Below are 17880 nucleotides of genomic sequence, written 5' to 3'. Positions count from 1 at the left end.
TACAAGAAAGCCCCGACTCACTTGGAGCTCTCCTTAAGGAATCTGTTAAACATTCAAGATAACAGGACAAAATGTTGTACCCCATCCGCACGTTACAATGGCTGTACACAAGGACCCAGTCGAACCAACCTCACCACGAAGCCACACAGAACGACATCCAACATTTCCAGCATACACCTACGTGACTTCTGATCAAGAAGCTTAATTTCCCTCCGTAACCAACACAATAACAGGGTACCAACATGGGTATATCATTGAGGTTTTCAAGTGGGCTTCTCTCTTTATCAGTGTTTCATTGGCCCATGACGCCTCCGAACAGTGCAGTCTGGCGTCCCAAACTCCCCCTCCACACTTGTTAGATACCCTTCACCCTCAACGGATACCGCAACCCCACATGCTCAACTACCCCAGTTAAACCACAGATGATGGAAATTTTGTCTTTAAAATGTTTCTTCCCTTATGATCTTAGCATCAAGTGCAACACAAGGCGCCTACTGCGCTTGTAGAAAAGTGCTAAGGAGGCGGATGAAGGAAAGACCCATTTCAAGAAGCAGAAGAAGACAGGAAGTGTCATGTGCATCTTTGCAAACACCAGAAGGAAATTCTTTTCCCCTTGTGGGGCGGAGCACGGTGGCGCCTGGTTTCCAGGTGTCACGGAATTCGTTGATGGGGGAACAGGTTTCAGAAAGGGACCCTTGATCGGGATTGGAAACTTCCTCAGCCCGAAATAGACTCTCGTAGCTATAATGAATAAGTGGAGGTGGATGCTACTTTCATATTAGAGACATGGTGGTTTGGATTCTTTTTAAGTTTTCAGTAAAAGTGTGTATGTGAATTAATGTGTTGATTTTATGCCTATTGTACATGAGTAGAGCCTTGCCATGGTGTTACAAAAGTCTACTGAAGAAGGCTGACTCAGAAGCTCATAGCGTGCTGATCCCAATTCATCTTAGTAACTCCCCACTTCTTCACAGCTCTCTTCCTCTCTCTTAAGTGTATTTTTTAACAACTCTGAAGAAAACCGTCACGGTTTAAGAGTACTGTATAGTCAGCATCTAATGACTGACATTAAACGATACTGTTTAACAGTGTAGAAAAATGGTGTTGTGCAAGATCCCAGGATTTTGAGGTCACTTACAAAACCAGAGCAATCACAAATGATATTTTTCAGGATAATTTTTCTCATTTTTTTCTTTGAAATCTCCCTGTGGCATGTGACTTAAGTTCAGTCTCTTTCCAAACTGTGCTGCTGACGCCCAGCCCCAGACTTGTAGGTTTGGATCTGGGACCAGGTGTGTCCATGTCAAGAGTCTACATGTTCTCTGTTGAATTCCTCCTGCAGCTCAGTGATATATTAAGCTGAATTACCATCTTAGAACTTGCATGCTTATGTAGTTCCTAACTTGTTCTGCTTACAGTACCTTCTGACTTTATGTCCTTTGCTTCCAGCTTTAATGTCAAAGTTCTGGGAATGTAACTGAATAAGCAAGAACTATAAATACATTGACTGGTCTTCTAGACTCCCAGTTTCCTCTGTACTGCAGAAATTCTATCTCAGGATGATTTCCGTGTTATTTTGGGGCACCCTAGAGTAACAAGAAAAATGCACACGTTTGCTGTTGTTGGGTCTTCACTCGGTCTGTTTGGTGGCTCAGAAGATCGTCTCGCTAGTTGTTTTGATACGAAGTGTGACATCAGCAAATGAAACCTCGGAAGCAGGCCACACACACATTTTCAGAACCGCTTGTCCCACACGGGGTCACGGGGAACCGGAGCCTAACCCGGCAACTCAGGGCATAAGGCTGGAGGGGGAGGGGACACACCCAGGACGGGACGCCAGTCTGTCACAAGGCACCCCAAGCGGGACTCGAACCCCAGACCCACCAGAGAGCAGGACCGTGGTCCAACCCACTGCACCACTGCACCACCACACCCCCTGGAAGCAGACCACTGAAATTTATTTTTGTATGTTTTCTCATGTGTCAAGCACCATGTAACATGCCCTCCCAGAACCTTGAGGGTTAAGATGTTGCCTAAACATGAACGTGACCTTCCACTGCGTTGTAGTTTCACCTAGGTGTGAAATCTTGCAGAGCCCAGCTTCAAAAGGATGTGGACCCTTATAGTGACTCAGAGCAAGTTTTTTTTTAAAGACCAAGTAGATGGACAAAAAAAGAGTTCCACTGAGGAAAAAATTAGTGGTCATGACAGTAACGGTGACTAAATGTAGTATTATGATGCAGCACCACAAGCAATAAAGTTTGAGTACACTGTACACCCAATTAAATGTGGGCAAAGTTTTGGACCGCATGAATCCGCTTTGTGTTGAATTTACATATTTCAACATTTATTTTATTTATTCATTCATTCATTTAACAGACACTTTTCTCCAAAGCGATGTACATCTCATTGAAAATACAATGTGTGCATTACATTAACAGAGAGACACTTAAATATACATGTGTGATTCTAAAGTACAGTTAATTTACTTTCCACCATATGAACCAATGTACATCACAGGAGTAGCTCCATAAAAGTTTTTCCGAATATTGACAATTCCTAATTACAACCCTAATTTTTTTTTTAAAATAAACATTTACATTACATTACATGAGTAGCTGTGTGAAGGTTTATCCATTGTTCAACAGATATGATTTCAAAGTTATAGAGCATGAACCTTTACGTGAACTTTAGAGATCATGGGAGAAGTGAGTTCGGAAGAGGTGAGTTTTAAGACCCTTTTTAAATGTGGACAGAGATTCAGTAGTTCTGAGTGACGGGGGAAGGTCGTTCCACCACACCGGAGCCAGAACCTAAGACCTTCATGCTTTTTCTTTAGGACCTTTCATGCGTGGGACCACCAAGCTGGCAAAGGTGGAGGAGCATAACAGTCTGGTTGGGGTGTAGTCAATGATCAACTCTTGTAAATATCTGGGAGCTGTTCCATTGATGGTTTCGTAGGCCATAACCAGAGTCTTCACTTTGATTCAGGCAGCTGTTGGAAGCCAGTGCAGAAAGACGAGGAGGAGAAATGCACGGGAACACTTCGGCAAGTCAAAAACAACTCGTGCAGCATCAACTCGTTCTTTATCAACGCAAACGTTAACTTACTGATGTTTCATGTTTTATGGAAATCAAAAGGAAAGAAAATATAAAATTTTAACACACACAGTGGCCTTTAAAAATAAAGTGAATTTGATTTTATTTGACTGTATTTCTAAATGACTCAAAGTTGCTGTATTTGTCCAATACGAAGGCAAGTGAAGTGACTCTCAGAGCTGCTCTCTGGTGGGTCCAGGGTTTGAGTCCCGCTTGGGGTGCCTTGCGGCGGACTGGCGTCCCGTCCTGGGTGTGTCCCCTCCCCCTCCAGCATTGCGTCCTGTGTTGCTGGGTTAGGCTCCGGCTCCCCCCAACCCCGCTCGGGACAAGCAGTTTCAACCACTGTGTGTGTGAAGTGACGATGACTGGAACAAAAGGAATAGTGGCAACATAAAGCTTATTCAGAGCACATTATGTTACAGGTAGAAAATGCCTAGTCACTCAGAGAGGCGTTTGATAAATTTAAACAGTTAAACATTCACTAAACCGGTAAATGCACTGGAACAAATTGTAAATAGATTAAATTTTAACTTTTAACAGCTTTTAATTGATTCCTTGTTATAGTGAACTGTGTTCATCAAGTCTGCACTGTATTCATAATAACATAGCATCAATCTCGATGTGTTGCACCTCCATTTATGATGCGTTTCTGAAAGCTTATTAAGCCATATCTGACCTATTTTTGAATAAGTGTTAGTGAAACGTTTTTTTTCTTTCCTTGACCATTTTTTTGTGGTTGAGTGTCAGGGGCCTCCCCTTCCTGCTTTGTTGGTAAATTGTCATATCCCCTGAACAGGGACCTAGTTTTGAGCGGCTTCTACTCCTCTGTGCCAAAGAGGCGGGCGACACCCATTCCTTTGAGTGGGTGAAATGTCTGAGGTTTTCTCCAACTTGCTGCTCGCACACCTCCACGGAGATGGGTGCCTGTATGCCCTGCGGGTGTAATGTGTTGAAAAACGCTTCTCAGCGCATGTGTTACTTTGCATGATTTAATGTGCAACCTATGGTGTGATATGAACAAGGTGTTTGACTATTTTCAGCCCACATGGGTTTGGGTTGCCATTGTGCAAGGCAAGTCAGTTGGGTAATTGGTCAGAAAAATGAGAAACACAAAAATAAGCTTTTACTGTTTGACACAGAGAAGGCCTCCTTTTCATCCTATCACTTAAATGCTCCCAACACAAATTTTTAATGACAGAAGTAACTTTTCTATTTGTTGGACGAGGTGATGTGTTCCCTGATTGAAAAATTTCTGCTCCAAGTATTCTTTGTTGATTTTTTTTTTTTTTTTTTCTTCAGTCAGCAAGATTTATGCGCTGACGTATGGATTTTTACTGCTGACCTTCCATTGTTTAGTAATGGTAAGTGACAAAATTCAGTTTGAGTCGCATTGTTTTTAGGGAGCACTCTTCTCAGCAGAGTGATGCAGGGCGCTGAAGAATAAAGGCAGGAAAGTCACACAGAGGTCATAATGTGAGGCATTGTGATGTGCAATTCAGATTAGGATCGATGACAAGAAAACGAAAAAAAAACTCCCAGTCACAGCAAAGAGGAAAATAAACCTCTGGAGATCCAAGTTCCAGTGGCAGTCCTCCCCTCCTGGGCATCCTAATGTGGTTACAGGAGTCCTGTATAGGCATGACTGTAGTTAAAAGACCAGTGCAAGGCTACACAGAGCCATGTCTTCTGTCTGTGGAGACAGAAGTCCACGTCCAGGTGGTTGATCCATTGGGGGATCGCGAGTGGTCATTCATTCCCGACACCAGGAGGCATCTGGAGGGCGTTGGTAAATTGGCTCTACTGTTGGCTTCCCAGGGTATTCAAGTGTTCTCAAGAATGCTGTGATTTTCCCGGGGATATAGGAAGAGACAGAACATCTGGCATCCAGAGTATTCATGGTCAACTACTGGAAAGCTAAAAATGGGTTTTCAACCTAGATTTGGAAATGGCAACAGATGGGGTGCATTTTGTGGAAGAGGGCAGTGTGTTACGTACTTCAGGCACTTGTTGTCCAATCCAGAAAGCACTTTAATCTGGAGATATTCCTCAGGCGGAGGAAAAAAGAAAACAAGAATGATTGCTCCGGTTCGAAGAATACATCAGGAATCCTGATGCAACATTAAAATGTCGCGCTTAACTGAGAGACTTTGCTGTTGGGTATTTTAAGCCCCAGCAACACGATCTGTTTCATGTTCATTAGAAGAAAGATAATTAGTGCTTTTCCAGCCTCTAATGTTGTCAAGGCAGCGCAACAAATGCATCATAGCGAGCCAGTTTGATGGCTTGACGGACAAGTAGAGTTGTGTAAAATCAACACAGGAGTTGAAATCAGTTTTATTTTTACAAGGGATATATCAGCTAATGGTGGTGTATATAAAGAGGCCAGCAGTGGCCTCAACACTGAACCCAGAGGTATGCCATATATGACTGGAGAAGTTGGTGTTTGGTGAGCTTGCTTTGAGATGGAGGTGGTCTCGGTTGTGTCAGACACATTGAACAAGGTGTAGGTTCGGGCCTCATCGTGGGAGAAGTGTGTCAGCATCAGCACTGTGGGCAGGGCAGCCGTCAGGTGGGTTTTCCTTATTTCTTATTTTCTTGCCTCTCCTTTCCAAAAACCCCCTATGATGTGTTGGGCTGATAATATATAGTCACTCTCGAGTGCTCTGAAACAAATCTGAACTCTTCCTCTTTGTTAATCAACAAATTAATTTATTTAGTCTTTAAACTCTACATTTTCTGACTCGATGATCCATGTTGGCTTTGCCAGAGCAGTACGAGTGGCTGTGTTCTATTTCATAGAGGTTCTGCCACGGCACACTATCACTTGGCTCATTACTAACTGCAGGATGCGGTAGATTTCATCCTGATGACCTTTATAGGTGCGGTTTTGCAGACCACCACACCAGCAGTTGTCACACTGGTTATAGTGAAAAGGTCAGCAGCTTCCAGCTGTGGTGGAGACAGGGGCTGTCCAGCAACACATTAAACCTTGTTAACTATCCATCCATCGTAAACAACCGCTTGTCCCGAGCGGGGTCGCGGCAAGCCGGAGCCTAACCCAACAACACAGAGCGCAAGGCCGGAGGGGGAGGGGACACACCTAGGATGGGGCGCCAGTCCATTGCAAGGCACCCCAAGTGGGACTCAAATTCTAGACCCACCAAAGAGTAGGACCTGGCCAAGCCCGCTGCACCACCATGCCCCTAGTGTGCTGACAGGATGTGATTAATTTAGGTCTGTGACTCTCCAGCGAGTCTAATACAAACCAGTATCCTATCCTGTGTAGACAGTGAGATGGTGACACAGCAGGTAGCACTGGTGCCGCACAGCTCCAGGCTGTGGGTTCGCCCATGGTTTTGAATTCAGCTCAGTCTGTGTGGAGTCCGCATGTTCCCTCCGTGCTCATTTGCATTTCCGTTCACAGTCCATGACGTGTTTCAGACGGAGAGGTGACTCTAAATTGCCCCGAGTGAGTGAGGGAATGAGTGTGTGTTGCATTCCTCTGTTGTGAGGGTGGGTAGATAGTAGTTAGTTAGTCAAAGGCATCAACTGAATATGTGATGATGATAATAATAATGATATCACATCTCGGTCACAGTCAACTGCAGCAAATTTATCCTTGAATAATGGTGCTACATACATCAGAAAATGTACTGCTCTGTATGTATGTATAGTTTATGTTAATAAGGGGTGAGCAGCTATTATACCTTTAAGCAAGGCATGTTAGCATTTAAAATATTGGAACACTGAAACAAATGAAAGTTTCTTGAGCAGGAATATGTTGTTTCTGAAGAAAACTTTGAGTAAATTCTGAAATTAGAGACATCTTGAAATACTGTAGGCATAAGGTGCTGGTTCGAATCACAAGAGGTTTCGTGCTTTTGTACGCCTGGGCAAAATGTGTGATATGAGTTGATTTAGTGGGGTCTTCCAGTGCTACCAGTATTTGTGGTAAAGCATATTTTCTCCTGGACTAATGAAGTTTTTACTAGTTCTGAAGTTGCGGCGTGTGTGAGTTGCTTCGGTTTGAAAAAAAACTTTTTTTTTCTCCGTTTTAAGGCCCCGTGTACTGCGCCGTGTCACACGGGAAGGGTAATGCAGTTGTTTCTTTCAGGTTCTACAGCGGAGTTGACGGAGTCTTCTGTGTGCATCTTTCATTTTCGTGACCCCCGAGCAAATGTTGTGCAACTGAAAAAAGACTGAGAAGATGAACGAGAGATAGAGGAAGTGTCAGTGCGGTACCTACGCGCCGCGGGGTAGTGGGATGGTTATAATAAACGAGACACACGCTCACACGCAGACCTGTGCTTAGGGGTCCTCCTTCTCACACCCGTGTAGACGCAGCAAAAGACTTGACAGCTGAATTCAAGAGGGAGCGAGACAAATCGAGATTCTTTTCTGTTTTCTTTTTTCTGATCAGAAATTTTCTCACATTTGCTTGTGTTTTTGTGCCTCTTTTTGAGAACTTTTGGCCTTCGAGTTGAGCCTCTCTGCGGGTGGAAGAAGCACGTTTTCTCCTTTTTCTGTTGCATGTGCGGCCTGCCTGAGCGTAGCGTCGACCCGTGTGCTTGGCCCCAGAGTGTTGTTGCTCTACGTTGCTCTACCTCAACAGCCAACGGCCTAGCAGTCACCTCTCGGCTCCATCCTGGACCTCACAGGCATGACCTCCGGCATGGGAGACGGCGGGTTGGCCTACCCACCTGTGTTCGTGGTGGACAGTCAGGCTCGCTACCTGCCACCCCCCGGACCTCGTCCGTACCAGAAGAGCCCCAGACAGACCCTGCTATATCTGCTGGTGACTTTGGCACTTGTCGGCATGGCTGTGGAAGCCTGTTTCATCTACCATCTCTACCAACAGGGAACCACGGTGAGTAACTCCAAGCTGGAGTCCCACCGGAGCCCCTGGGATAAGCTCTGCCGCTCTCTGCCATGTGCCAATAATGAGCGATGCATCAGTGGTTGCCTCTAATACTGCCTTGAAGACATACATAGTTAAACATCTTCCTCACAATACATGGGGTTTTTCTGTCTTTTATGCACTTGCAAAGTTTACACATTTTTGGTGTGTATTCATCTGAAAAACTAATATGGATCTGTGAATATGCATAGATTATATTTTTTGCAGAACAGCAGTTTGGTTCTTCTTGTAATCATTGTGTCGACAGTTCATCTGAATAGAAAAAAATATCAGTCTAAATTTAAAATTTAAAACTTTCACCGAGGTGAAAGTTCTAAAAGGACATATAGTGCTACTTGAAAGTTTGTGATCCCCCTGTGTCCCTTAGATTTACCATGGAATTATTCATTGTAATGAGAATCAGTCATTCTGATCTTACATGGCAGATGTGTTATTATCAATTCCATATGTTGTTTTAGGGGAAATCATGTGTGCAGTAGAAAAAAATGAAGTATTGCAGTTGTAAAACTAAGTGAACCTCAAGTTGCATTGGTTAAACTAAGTATGTAAGTAGAATCAGGTAAATCATAATCATTTCTTAATTTTTTCAGTTTATTGCAAGGTAGTATGCAGAAATAATCACCATACTTTCAAGCGGAACTCTACATATATATATATATATATATATATATATAGAGGATAGTCTGCACATAAGTGACATAATTCATGGTATGTAAAAATGCATTCATATTGCTGAAAAGGATGACAATGAGCTCCACAAAAGAGGACTCTTGGACTTAAATTATTTTGAGTGACTTTAGATTCTGATCAAAATCGTTCAAGGTACACAGGACAAGATGTTATACACCATGCGTGTATTACAATGGCCGTACAACCGTTAACTGAAACTTGGACCGATTCCCTCTTTAATTAGCATTAATCAGCAGGGGTTTAGTTCTATGGTCAGTCAGGTCTGAACACCCAAAATACCACAGAGGAAGGAAAAACCGTTTTGTCGACTCTGAACGAATAGAATGTTTCCTCTTGAGAAAGGGAATGGAAACCGCTAGTGGTCAGCGAGGCTGGGAGTCTGTTTTCCTAGAGCTTCGAACCCAGATCAGCGCTTCCTCTTTCCCACCTCCATCATAGCAGCTGCCAACGTGAGGAACAAGTGATCCATGGTCCACATTCCTGAAAACAGTTCCATCTTAGGATTTACACTGGTTGCCAGTGTAAAAATAGCCCATTTGAACATGTAACGTTTGTAAAAACAAGTATTGTGCAGTATTTTCACATGCCTTTCTAACAGAAACTGATTTAATCATAGCGAGAGAAATTGAAAGTGGAGGTTAAGGTGCACGTCTTGGAACCACAATCTGCAACGTGAGTCACTGAGCAGTTTCCAGCTGTTGCATTTTAATGGGGTTCTGAGCAAAGGCATAACCTATTACCTGTATGCAAAATACCATAGGCATGTTGCATACTGCATTTACTCTCTGTCTTTAGTGCTTTTCCAGGTTGCACAGCTTGATGAAAGTGCAGTCATCTCAGGTCAAACTGCTGTTCAGCTCACTCTCTTGTACAGTTTGAAAATGATTGTGATCACACACATCTGAGAGACCCAAGTTTCCACTCTGATGTCTGAAACTCCTTAAGCTCCACCCCTGCCGTCATTCTATTGTCGGACCCAGCAAAGCTGTGGCAATTTTGCCATGGACTCCGGAACGTGACCATTACTCCGTGAAGCTCTGGGCCCCTCCAGCAGCACTTCCCTTTTTCTGTGTGACCTAGGATGCGAAATCAGCTGCGGGAAGTGTGATTTACTCTGGCCCTCCAAACACAGTGGCATAAAGGGAACAACAAATACACGTTCAAGCCTTTATAGCACATGCCCACCCTCTGCCCCTCAGAACGGCTGAATCCCTTTGGTCTTTCAGCAATGAGTGCACTGCTCTCCTTATCTCCTAACTGCTACCTACATTTACATCAGACCATCTGTCATGATTGTTTTTGTATCTCCTGTCTGACACTTATAGGCAGCTACTTGTGTAACGTGTGCCAGCAGAAATGGTAGTATCAAATCAACCGTGCTTTGATAAACCCATGTCTATCTAAAACTCTTCATTTCTCCTGAGATGTGTTTCTGTTTATCCTTGAGACGCCCGTCGCTTTTGCGTCTGCTAAGAGGATAAATGTAAATGTGGACATGCCAACATTGCCATCACTTCCATCCACAGCCTAAGTGTAATGGTTTCTGTTTGTTCAGGTGCAGAAGGACACCATGAAAGCAGAGAAGTCCACGCAAGGTATGTCAGGCTTCCATCTCCACTAAATCCACACGTCCACACGTCTACCTTGACGTGTGTGTGGTTGTGTGTCTCCTCTGTGCTATTTTCCACAACTTGCTAGCACACTAGTTAAAACACCGGAAATCTGTGTGTCTTGCAAGAGGTTGGGTGCTGTAGGCTACCCTTTAACAAGGAACTCAACCTGAAACACCCCTCTTTTGCTGAGCGATAGGAAAATAATAACTATAGTTTCAACACACTTATCTTGCACTCTGGTGAAAACTCATGAAAGGTATGAAAACTCTCTTGAAAGGTATAAAAACATTCCTGTCCTCTGCCAGGCGTCCCTTTCCCTTGGTCTTGGTTTGATGTACATGTTAGAATGAATTCTAGTTGCGCACTGATGCACTTGACTGAAGCGATGACGGTGTTAACCAAGCTAATTTGCTGGTATCCCTCAGCTCTGAAGTTTTTGCTGGGATCCCTCAGCGCTGAAGTTTTTCAGCTGGGCAACCCCAAAACCGTACACTCCTCCATAACCAAGAGCAAACACCTTTGTTCTGTAGCAGAATGAGCTCCTCAACGCTACAGCTAAGCATCAACCTTGTACCGTTTCATTTCCGACAGATTTAAGTGACGTTGAAGTCCCCTCGAAAAATAAAGCGGCCATGAACCCCCCCATGCCTTCCGCACACTTAACAGGTAAGACATTTTTCTCACGACTGCAGTTAGCGTACTTGTAAAAGACATAAAAGTAAGTCTAACCGAGCCCTCTTAGGTGTGTGTAAAAGGAGGGGGTGTGTTATTTAAACATTTGTGACATTATATATGGACTTGTACAACCAGATACACGTATACAATTACCAAGTGGTATGTGAAAGTTACTTTTGATACCAAAATGCTATGCTTTGTGAATGTTAATTTTGTTTGCGACTGGAGCTGTTTTTCCTGTTCGTAGAGGGAGCGATCACAGTATGTCAGAATTATTCATTTGCATAGGTATTTAGTGACCTTGTTTTGCCTTCGGGTTCTTGAGTAGGGGACAAGAATAGGTGCAGATGTGATAACATGACTGTGCAAGCGTGAGCGAGTGTGCGGTGCGCGAGCCTCTCAGAAGTGCCTTCTTTCGGAGCCTTTCAAGGACGGATGGCTCATTTCTGTTTTCTAAGGGCCTTTGAGGTGGCCTGGGGTGCGGAGAAATAAAGGGCGCTCGCAGCTCCGCCCACATCAGGCCAGTGGGGGGGGGGGGGGGTATGGGGGATGCAAACTTAGAGTCGTGGAGTGAGGGGGGCCTTGCAATGTCACTATGAGTCTTACATTCTGTCTTTGCGGTCGAGGCAGGCGGTAAATGGAAACGCCTTAGCTTAACGTGTCGAAAAGGGCGCTCTGCAAACTGACGGTGTTCTGTTTGCTTTTGCTGCTGACATTCAAGGCAGCTCACACCTCCCAAAAGATGACGGGATTCTGATTTGGGACACAGACGGAGGAGATTCGTTCATCCATGAGATGGACCACATTGCGGGCAAGCTCTACATCAAGAAGGAGGGATTCTACTTCATCTATTCCAAGGTCTTCTTTGCCGAGACGCCTGTTAAGGTGTTTGCCCACACGGTCATGAAGAACAGCCCTCGACTTCCTGGAACCAACCAGGAGGTGATGCGGTCCCGGAGGTACCCGGGCCAGACCAAGGACCTCTCTGGTGTGCACAACAGCTATCTGGGAGGGGTCTTCCTCCTGCATGAGGGTGAGGCCATCTTCGTGGTGGTTCAGAACCACACCTTGCTCCGGAGGCAGATCCCTGCCGACAACTTCTTTGGAGCCTACATGATATAGGTGGGGAACCAGTAAGAGGGTCTGGAAATACCCTGGCAGTGGAATTTTTTTTAAGCATCAAAATCTTAAGCATGTGGGACACTGCGGAACAAGGCAGTGTGTCGTTCTGTAAAGGACCATCAGAACGAAACATGAAAATGAATACTTTAGTGGTCTCAGTGCTGGTGGGATTGACACCAAGTAATAAGTGTGAGTCTCAGCAGCAGCTCTTTTCAAGGCCTGCTTGCCGCATGCAGGCTTTGCTTGGGCTTCCGGAAAATTCTGACTTTTCCCTAAAGGCAGGGCATTGCACGTGCTGCATTCTGGGCTGTGGGGATGAAGGTTTCAGCACCCAGAGGGACATTAATTAATTCTTCCACCGGATACCACGATGCCAGCTGTTGTGTGGACATCCAGTTGTATGGGTGGACTGTAGACTGTATTTAAGAAAATAAGTGCAGCCCTAGTTAGGAGTTTCTGCTTTATCAATAAAATGATTGCACTTTTATAACTCATTCATAACTTTATTTGTAAACATAAATTCAAAAGGCAAATGATCTGAAAATCGGACTTTAGGCTTTAATCGGTCTAAGATTTGTGCAATACAGCAGGGTGTCAGACTGTACTGTAAAAGGTGTGAACGTTGACAAGACGTAAAAATGACTAAAAGGAAAGTTACGACTGACATCCTGTTTAACGAAATTCATCAATATATTGTAATTTGAGGTTGAAATTCACAAGAATAAAAATGCTCGTAAAATAATTGTGCCTGCTACTGCAGCTTTATTAAATTCAAATAAATATATAATATGCTTGCCAACCATTTCTGTCCATTTTTGACCATAAACACACTTTATAAAGACATATACATGTTTAGCAAAGTAAATATTAAATCAATAAAATCTGTTTTTATTTCAGTAAACTAAAAAAGCAGCAATAACAAATATAAAAACATTGAAATTGTCATAAGTATTAAATATTTTCACACAGCTCTGTAATTTACATTTATTCACTTAGTAGATGCTTTTCTCCAAAGCAACTCACAATGAACTCTATGTAGTCTTATCAGCCCACACATCTTATTCACCAAGGTGACTTACACTGCTAGATACACTACTTACAATGGGTCACTCATCCATACATCAGTAGAACACACTCTCTGTGTCACACACTATGGGTGGGCCTGAACAGCGTGTCTTTGGACTGTGGGAGGAAACCAGAGCACCCAGAGGAAACCCACACAGACATGGGGAGAACATGCAAACTCCATACAGACTGAGCGGGGCTCAAACCCACATCCTCTCATACAACCACTGTGAGCCACCCAGCATGCCGATCTTTTTACAACAGCTGTATTCGCTGCAGTAAATATTACTACTGTGGAAGAAATTCAACATAACTCAAACAAAGGACCCTAGAGAGGAGAGAATATCTTACTTTATTTCACCCCAGTAGGAGGGATAGTTCCTTGTCACCTGTGTCAGGGTCTAGGGAGTCTCCCTGAGCATCCACACACACACTTTCTGAACCACTTCTCCCATTTGAGGTTGCAGGGAGCCAGAGCCTAACCCGGCAACACAGGGCATAGGGGGACACACTCAGGACAGGACGCCAGTCTGTCACAAGGCACCCCAAGCGGGACTCGAACCCCAGACCCACCGGAGAGCAGGACCCGGTCCAACCCACTGCGCCACCGCATCCCCCCTGAGCATCTAATACACACATATTATATAGTTCCAAAATCACATGTTACATATATGATAACATTTCTCATCGGCTTTCTTTCTGCGTGATCAACACGTGCTCAGCTCATGCATGCTTCTAATTTGTTACTTACCTACTACATTTCCTGTAGGCTACAGTAAGTTATGCGTATCGTACAGCAGGAACCCTACACCCCTTGAGCTTATCGCTCAGCCTGCCAACATTATTTATTTTCTTGTTTTTCAGTGTCAGCCAGTGTCGGTTACCCCTTAGAGTTGTGGGTGCAGTTTCGGGACATTCCCGATCCTTGCGCAATAGGCCTTCTGCAGCAGTTAAGAAGACCTCAGTTGTACATTCAATGCAATCATTCCCACTACATGTTCTTATTTTTCTCTCACACTACCCATTGGAAAAATACATTTTTGAATTATTTCTAAATATTTCCTCGTTATACTCTGCTTGAGGAGGGCGTGGTAGCGCAGTGGGTTGGACCGGGTCCTGCTCTCCGGTAGGTCTGGGGTTCGAGTCCCACTTGGGGTGCCTTGTGATGGACTGGTGTCCCGTCCTGGGTGTGTCCCCTCCGGCCTTGTGCCCTGAGTTGCCGGGTAGGCTCCGGTTCCCCACAATCCTGTATTGGACATGCAGTTCAGAAAGTGTGTGTGTATTCTGATTGACCTGTTCAACTGACGATCACTTAGATGTTCAGTGAGAAAGGTGGTCAACTTGGCTATTAGCTAACAATGGAAAATGTCCCCAACCAGAACTTTTGGCTTTTTAATATTTTCACTTGTATTAGATATGTAATAAATGTGAAGTATTTCATGTAAGCAGTCCCTCCCCTCCCCCCAAAGATACAGATGTTGAGATATACATGTAAATACACAAACTCATAAATTCACATTTATTTTAAGTGGAGGATTTCCTGTCTGCATCCTCTGTGCGGGTTTAGTGGGGTCATTTTCTCACTGCACTGTAGTCGTCTCAGACTTTCTCTCAAGCCTCTCCTTCCACGAAGCAGCACACAACTGGTGCAACTGAAGATGCTCCGAAAGTACCACAAGCATACCACCACACAAAGATTTTTACGAAGGCCACCTGCGCGAAGGAGAGATGGGCGCACGTTTACAGCCGAGCACAGAACATGTCATCTGAGGTTCTCGAGAACGTCTTGGCCTAAGGATTCCAAGAAACGCGAGCCCCCTTTTCGCTCCTGTGGCTTAGCAAGTGGCCGCAGTCGCTTTCTCCACCCACGCCCGCACATCACTTGCTGCGCTCACTCCGCTGCACCAAAAAATGCCGCTTGGAAGGCCAGCTACACAGCTGGTGAAAATCACGAGTCCCCCATGAGCGAAGGAGCTTACAGGAAGGCCATGAGGCAGCACCCAGTGGGACTTGCCAACAAAGAGGCGGACGGATGTTAAAGATTTACTCTGTTAAATGCGCGTCGGTTAAGGGAGATCGTTTTGATCTTTGAATTCCGAGAGTGGAACTCGTAAGCAGGAATTTGACGCTCAAATAGCCGGAATTCCCTGCTGGGACCACTTGATCGCAGTGAGTTCAGATGAACTGTCATGGGGGCCAGTTGACTCTTACTGTCTAAAAAAAAGTGTATGACTGCACTGTAAACAGACTTTGCACCGTAGTTACGAGTCATCGATTCACAGCTAAAAGCTGCACTGATTTGTTTATACACATTCATTTAGCAGATGCTTTTTTTTTTCTGAAGCGAGTTACACCTCAAGGCAGACAAAGACGCATTCCACTACAGACAAAGAGCTTTAGATACGGAAGTGACGATCAAAACTGGACTTGCTTTTTCGGTGCAACCATTTTTTTTCCGGCACACGTTCTGCAGCTGCCTGTAGTTGAGGGTGAAGTGGGAAGTACGTAGATGATTATGACAGTTGACGTAGAATTTAAGCAGCAGTTAGAAGATCAGGAGAGAAGTGGGTCTGAAAGAGATGTGTTTTGAGAGCCTTTTTAAACGCCGGAAGGGATTCAGCAGGGGTGTCGTCCTCATCGAAGAGGATGTTATGACATGGCTTGGTTAGAAAGTTCCTAGCAACGGCTCGTAGTTTTTGCTGTCCACATTCATTAACGTAGTAAAAGTGTGTCACCCACAGCAAATCGGGGCCAAACCATTTTTTCTGCTCCTAGACGTAGACCAGACTCAACGGAAGGAAATATTGCTATGCAAAGATTTTTTTTTTTTTTTTTTTTAACACCATTGATTTTTTGTCCTTGTAACCAGTTTACATTTATTCATTTAGCTGATGCTTTTCACCAAAGCAAGTCGTAATGGTAAGGTCACAATTACTGCATGCTTACAATTTACCCATTTATACAGCAGGGTAGTTTTTACCGGAGCAACTTAACCTACATACCTTGCTCAAGGGCACGGTAGTTACAGGTCAGGATTGAGCCTGTGACCTTTAGGTCTAAAAGCAGTAGCTCTAACCCCTACACTATCAGCAATCCTTGAGAGCTCACTCTTAACAATGAACAAAGCATATATAACTGTCTCTTTTTAACAACCCCCTTCCCCATCCCAACCCGCTTAGGACTAACAAAATAAAGCACAACCTTTAAGAGAGAAAATTTACATGCATGCAAATAAATACACACACACATTTTCAGAACCGCTTGTCCCATACAGGGTTGCGGGGAACTGGAGCCTACCCAGTAACACAGGGTGTAAGGCCAGAGGGGGAGGGGACACACCCAGGACAGGACGCCAACTCATCACAAGGCACCCCAAGCGGGACTCAAACCCCAGACCCACCGGAAAGCAGGACTGTGGTCCAACCTACTGCGCCACCGCACCCCCCTGCATATAAATACATATATGTAAACAAACACACATGCATATACATACATACACAAAGATATTTCTAATCTTATACAATTTGATGATCAACAAAGAATTTAAGTTGATCATCAGATTGTATATGATTCACTTTTATGACATGTCAGTTATGTTATTCTACTTATTTTTCTACTGAAAAGACTACTTTCTCTCATTGTTTTGTAATCTACATGAATTTTTGAGCATAAAGGTTGTTTGATAACAACCTGATAATCTATTCCATCAGACCTGAGCAGATGAATTGATAAAACTCACAGAAACAGTGAGTCAGTCTGCTGTTGGTTAGGTGTGTGATTTAGTACTGCAAGGTACTCTGTGTTCTCATTTACTTTTCTTAATTTATCCTTTCAACTGTGCTGTATAGGTACTTTTCCCATTTCCAGTTCTACCTCTGTTTGCTGCTTTTTCATATTAAATTTGATCAGACCTTTTTGTCAGTTCCAGTAGGATATGAATGAAGCCGGAAAGAGAAAAAGTAACTCTAGTTTAGTTTTATGTATTTCTTAGGTAGGGGGGTGCAGTGGCGCAGTGGGTGGGTCTGGGGTTCGAGTCCCGCTTGGGGTGCCTTGTGATGGACTGGCGTCCCGTCCTGGGTGTGTCCCCTCCCCCTCTGGCCTTACGCCCTGTGTTACCGGGTTGGCTCTGGTTCCCCGCGACCCCATATGGGACAAGCAGTTCTGAAAATGTGTGTGTGTGTGTGTATTTCTTAGGTGTGGAACAATCTGCAACTTTAGCTGCTGTTACAGTATCATCGTGGAGGAATTTCGGCCCACTCCTCCATGTAGAACTGCTTCAGCTCAACACTATATGCAGATTTTAGAACATGAACAGAGGTTTTCAGATCTTGTCACATCATCTCAGATTCAGGTCAGGTCTTTGATACTCACTTATTTGTATGTTTAGGATCATTCCTTGCTGCATGATCCAACTTCATTTTAGCGTCAACTCTTCGGCTGATGGCCTGACATTGTCTTTAATAATTTTCTAATGCAAAGAGGACTTAATGGTTCTGTTAATGATAGCAAGGCACCCAGGTCCCATGGAAGCAGAATATTCCCGGACCATTTCACTTCCGCCACCACTTGACTGAAATTCTATTAATGGTTTTCCAAAGGTTTTACTTTTGATTCATCAGTCCACAGAATATCTTTGCAGAACTTTTGACAAACTTGTAAACCTGTTTTTTCAAGTTACTATTTTCTGTGTTTGTTTTG

General features: G+C 44.1%; 1 protein-coding gene across 1 annotated transcript; it reads left to right on the top strand.

Annotated features, from left to right (window-relative positions):
* Window positions 1–4418: 4418 nt before the first annotated feature.
* On the top strand, window positions 4419–12912 carry tnfsf14 (TNF superfamily member 14). The gene is made up of 5 exons (XM_018754632.1): window positions 4419–4460; window positions 7758–7966; window positions 10263–10302; window positions 10912–10986; window positions 11717–12912. Exons 2-5 carry the CDS (start codon window positions 7760–7762, stop codon window positions 12115–12117), a joined length of 723 nt encoding a protein of 240 aa, XP_018610148.1. The 5' UTR covers window positions 4419–4460; window positions 7758–7759; the 3' UTR covers window positions 12118–12912.
* The last annotated feature ends 4968 nt before the right edge of the window (window positions 12913–17880 follow it).

This window comes from Scleropages formosus, chromosome 8, assembly GCF_900964775.1.
Source record: "Scleropages formosus chromosome 8, fSclFor1.1, whole genome shotgun sequence".
Taxonomy (NCBI): Eukaryota; Metazoa; Chordata; class Actinopteri; order Osteoglossiformes; family Osteoglossidae; genus Scleropages; species Scleropages formosus.
Note: the sequence above shows the minus strand (reverse complement) of the source record. Positions and strands in the feature narration are given on the sequence as shown.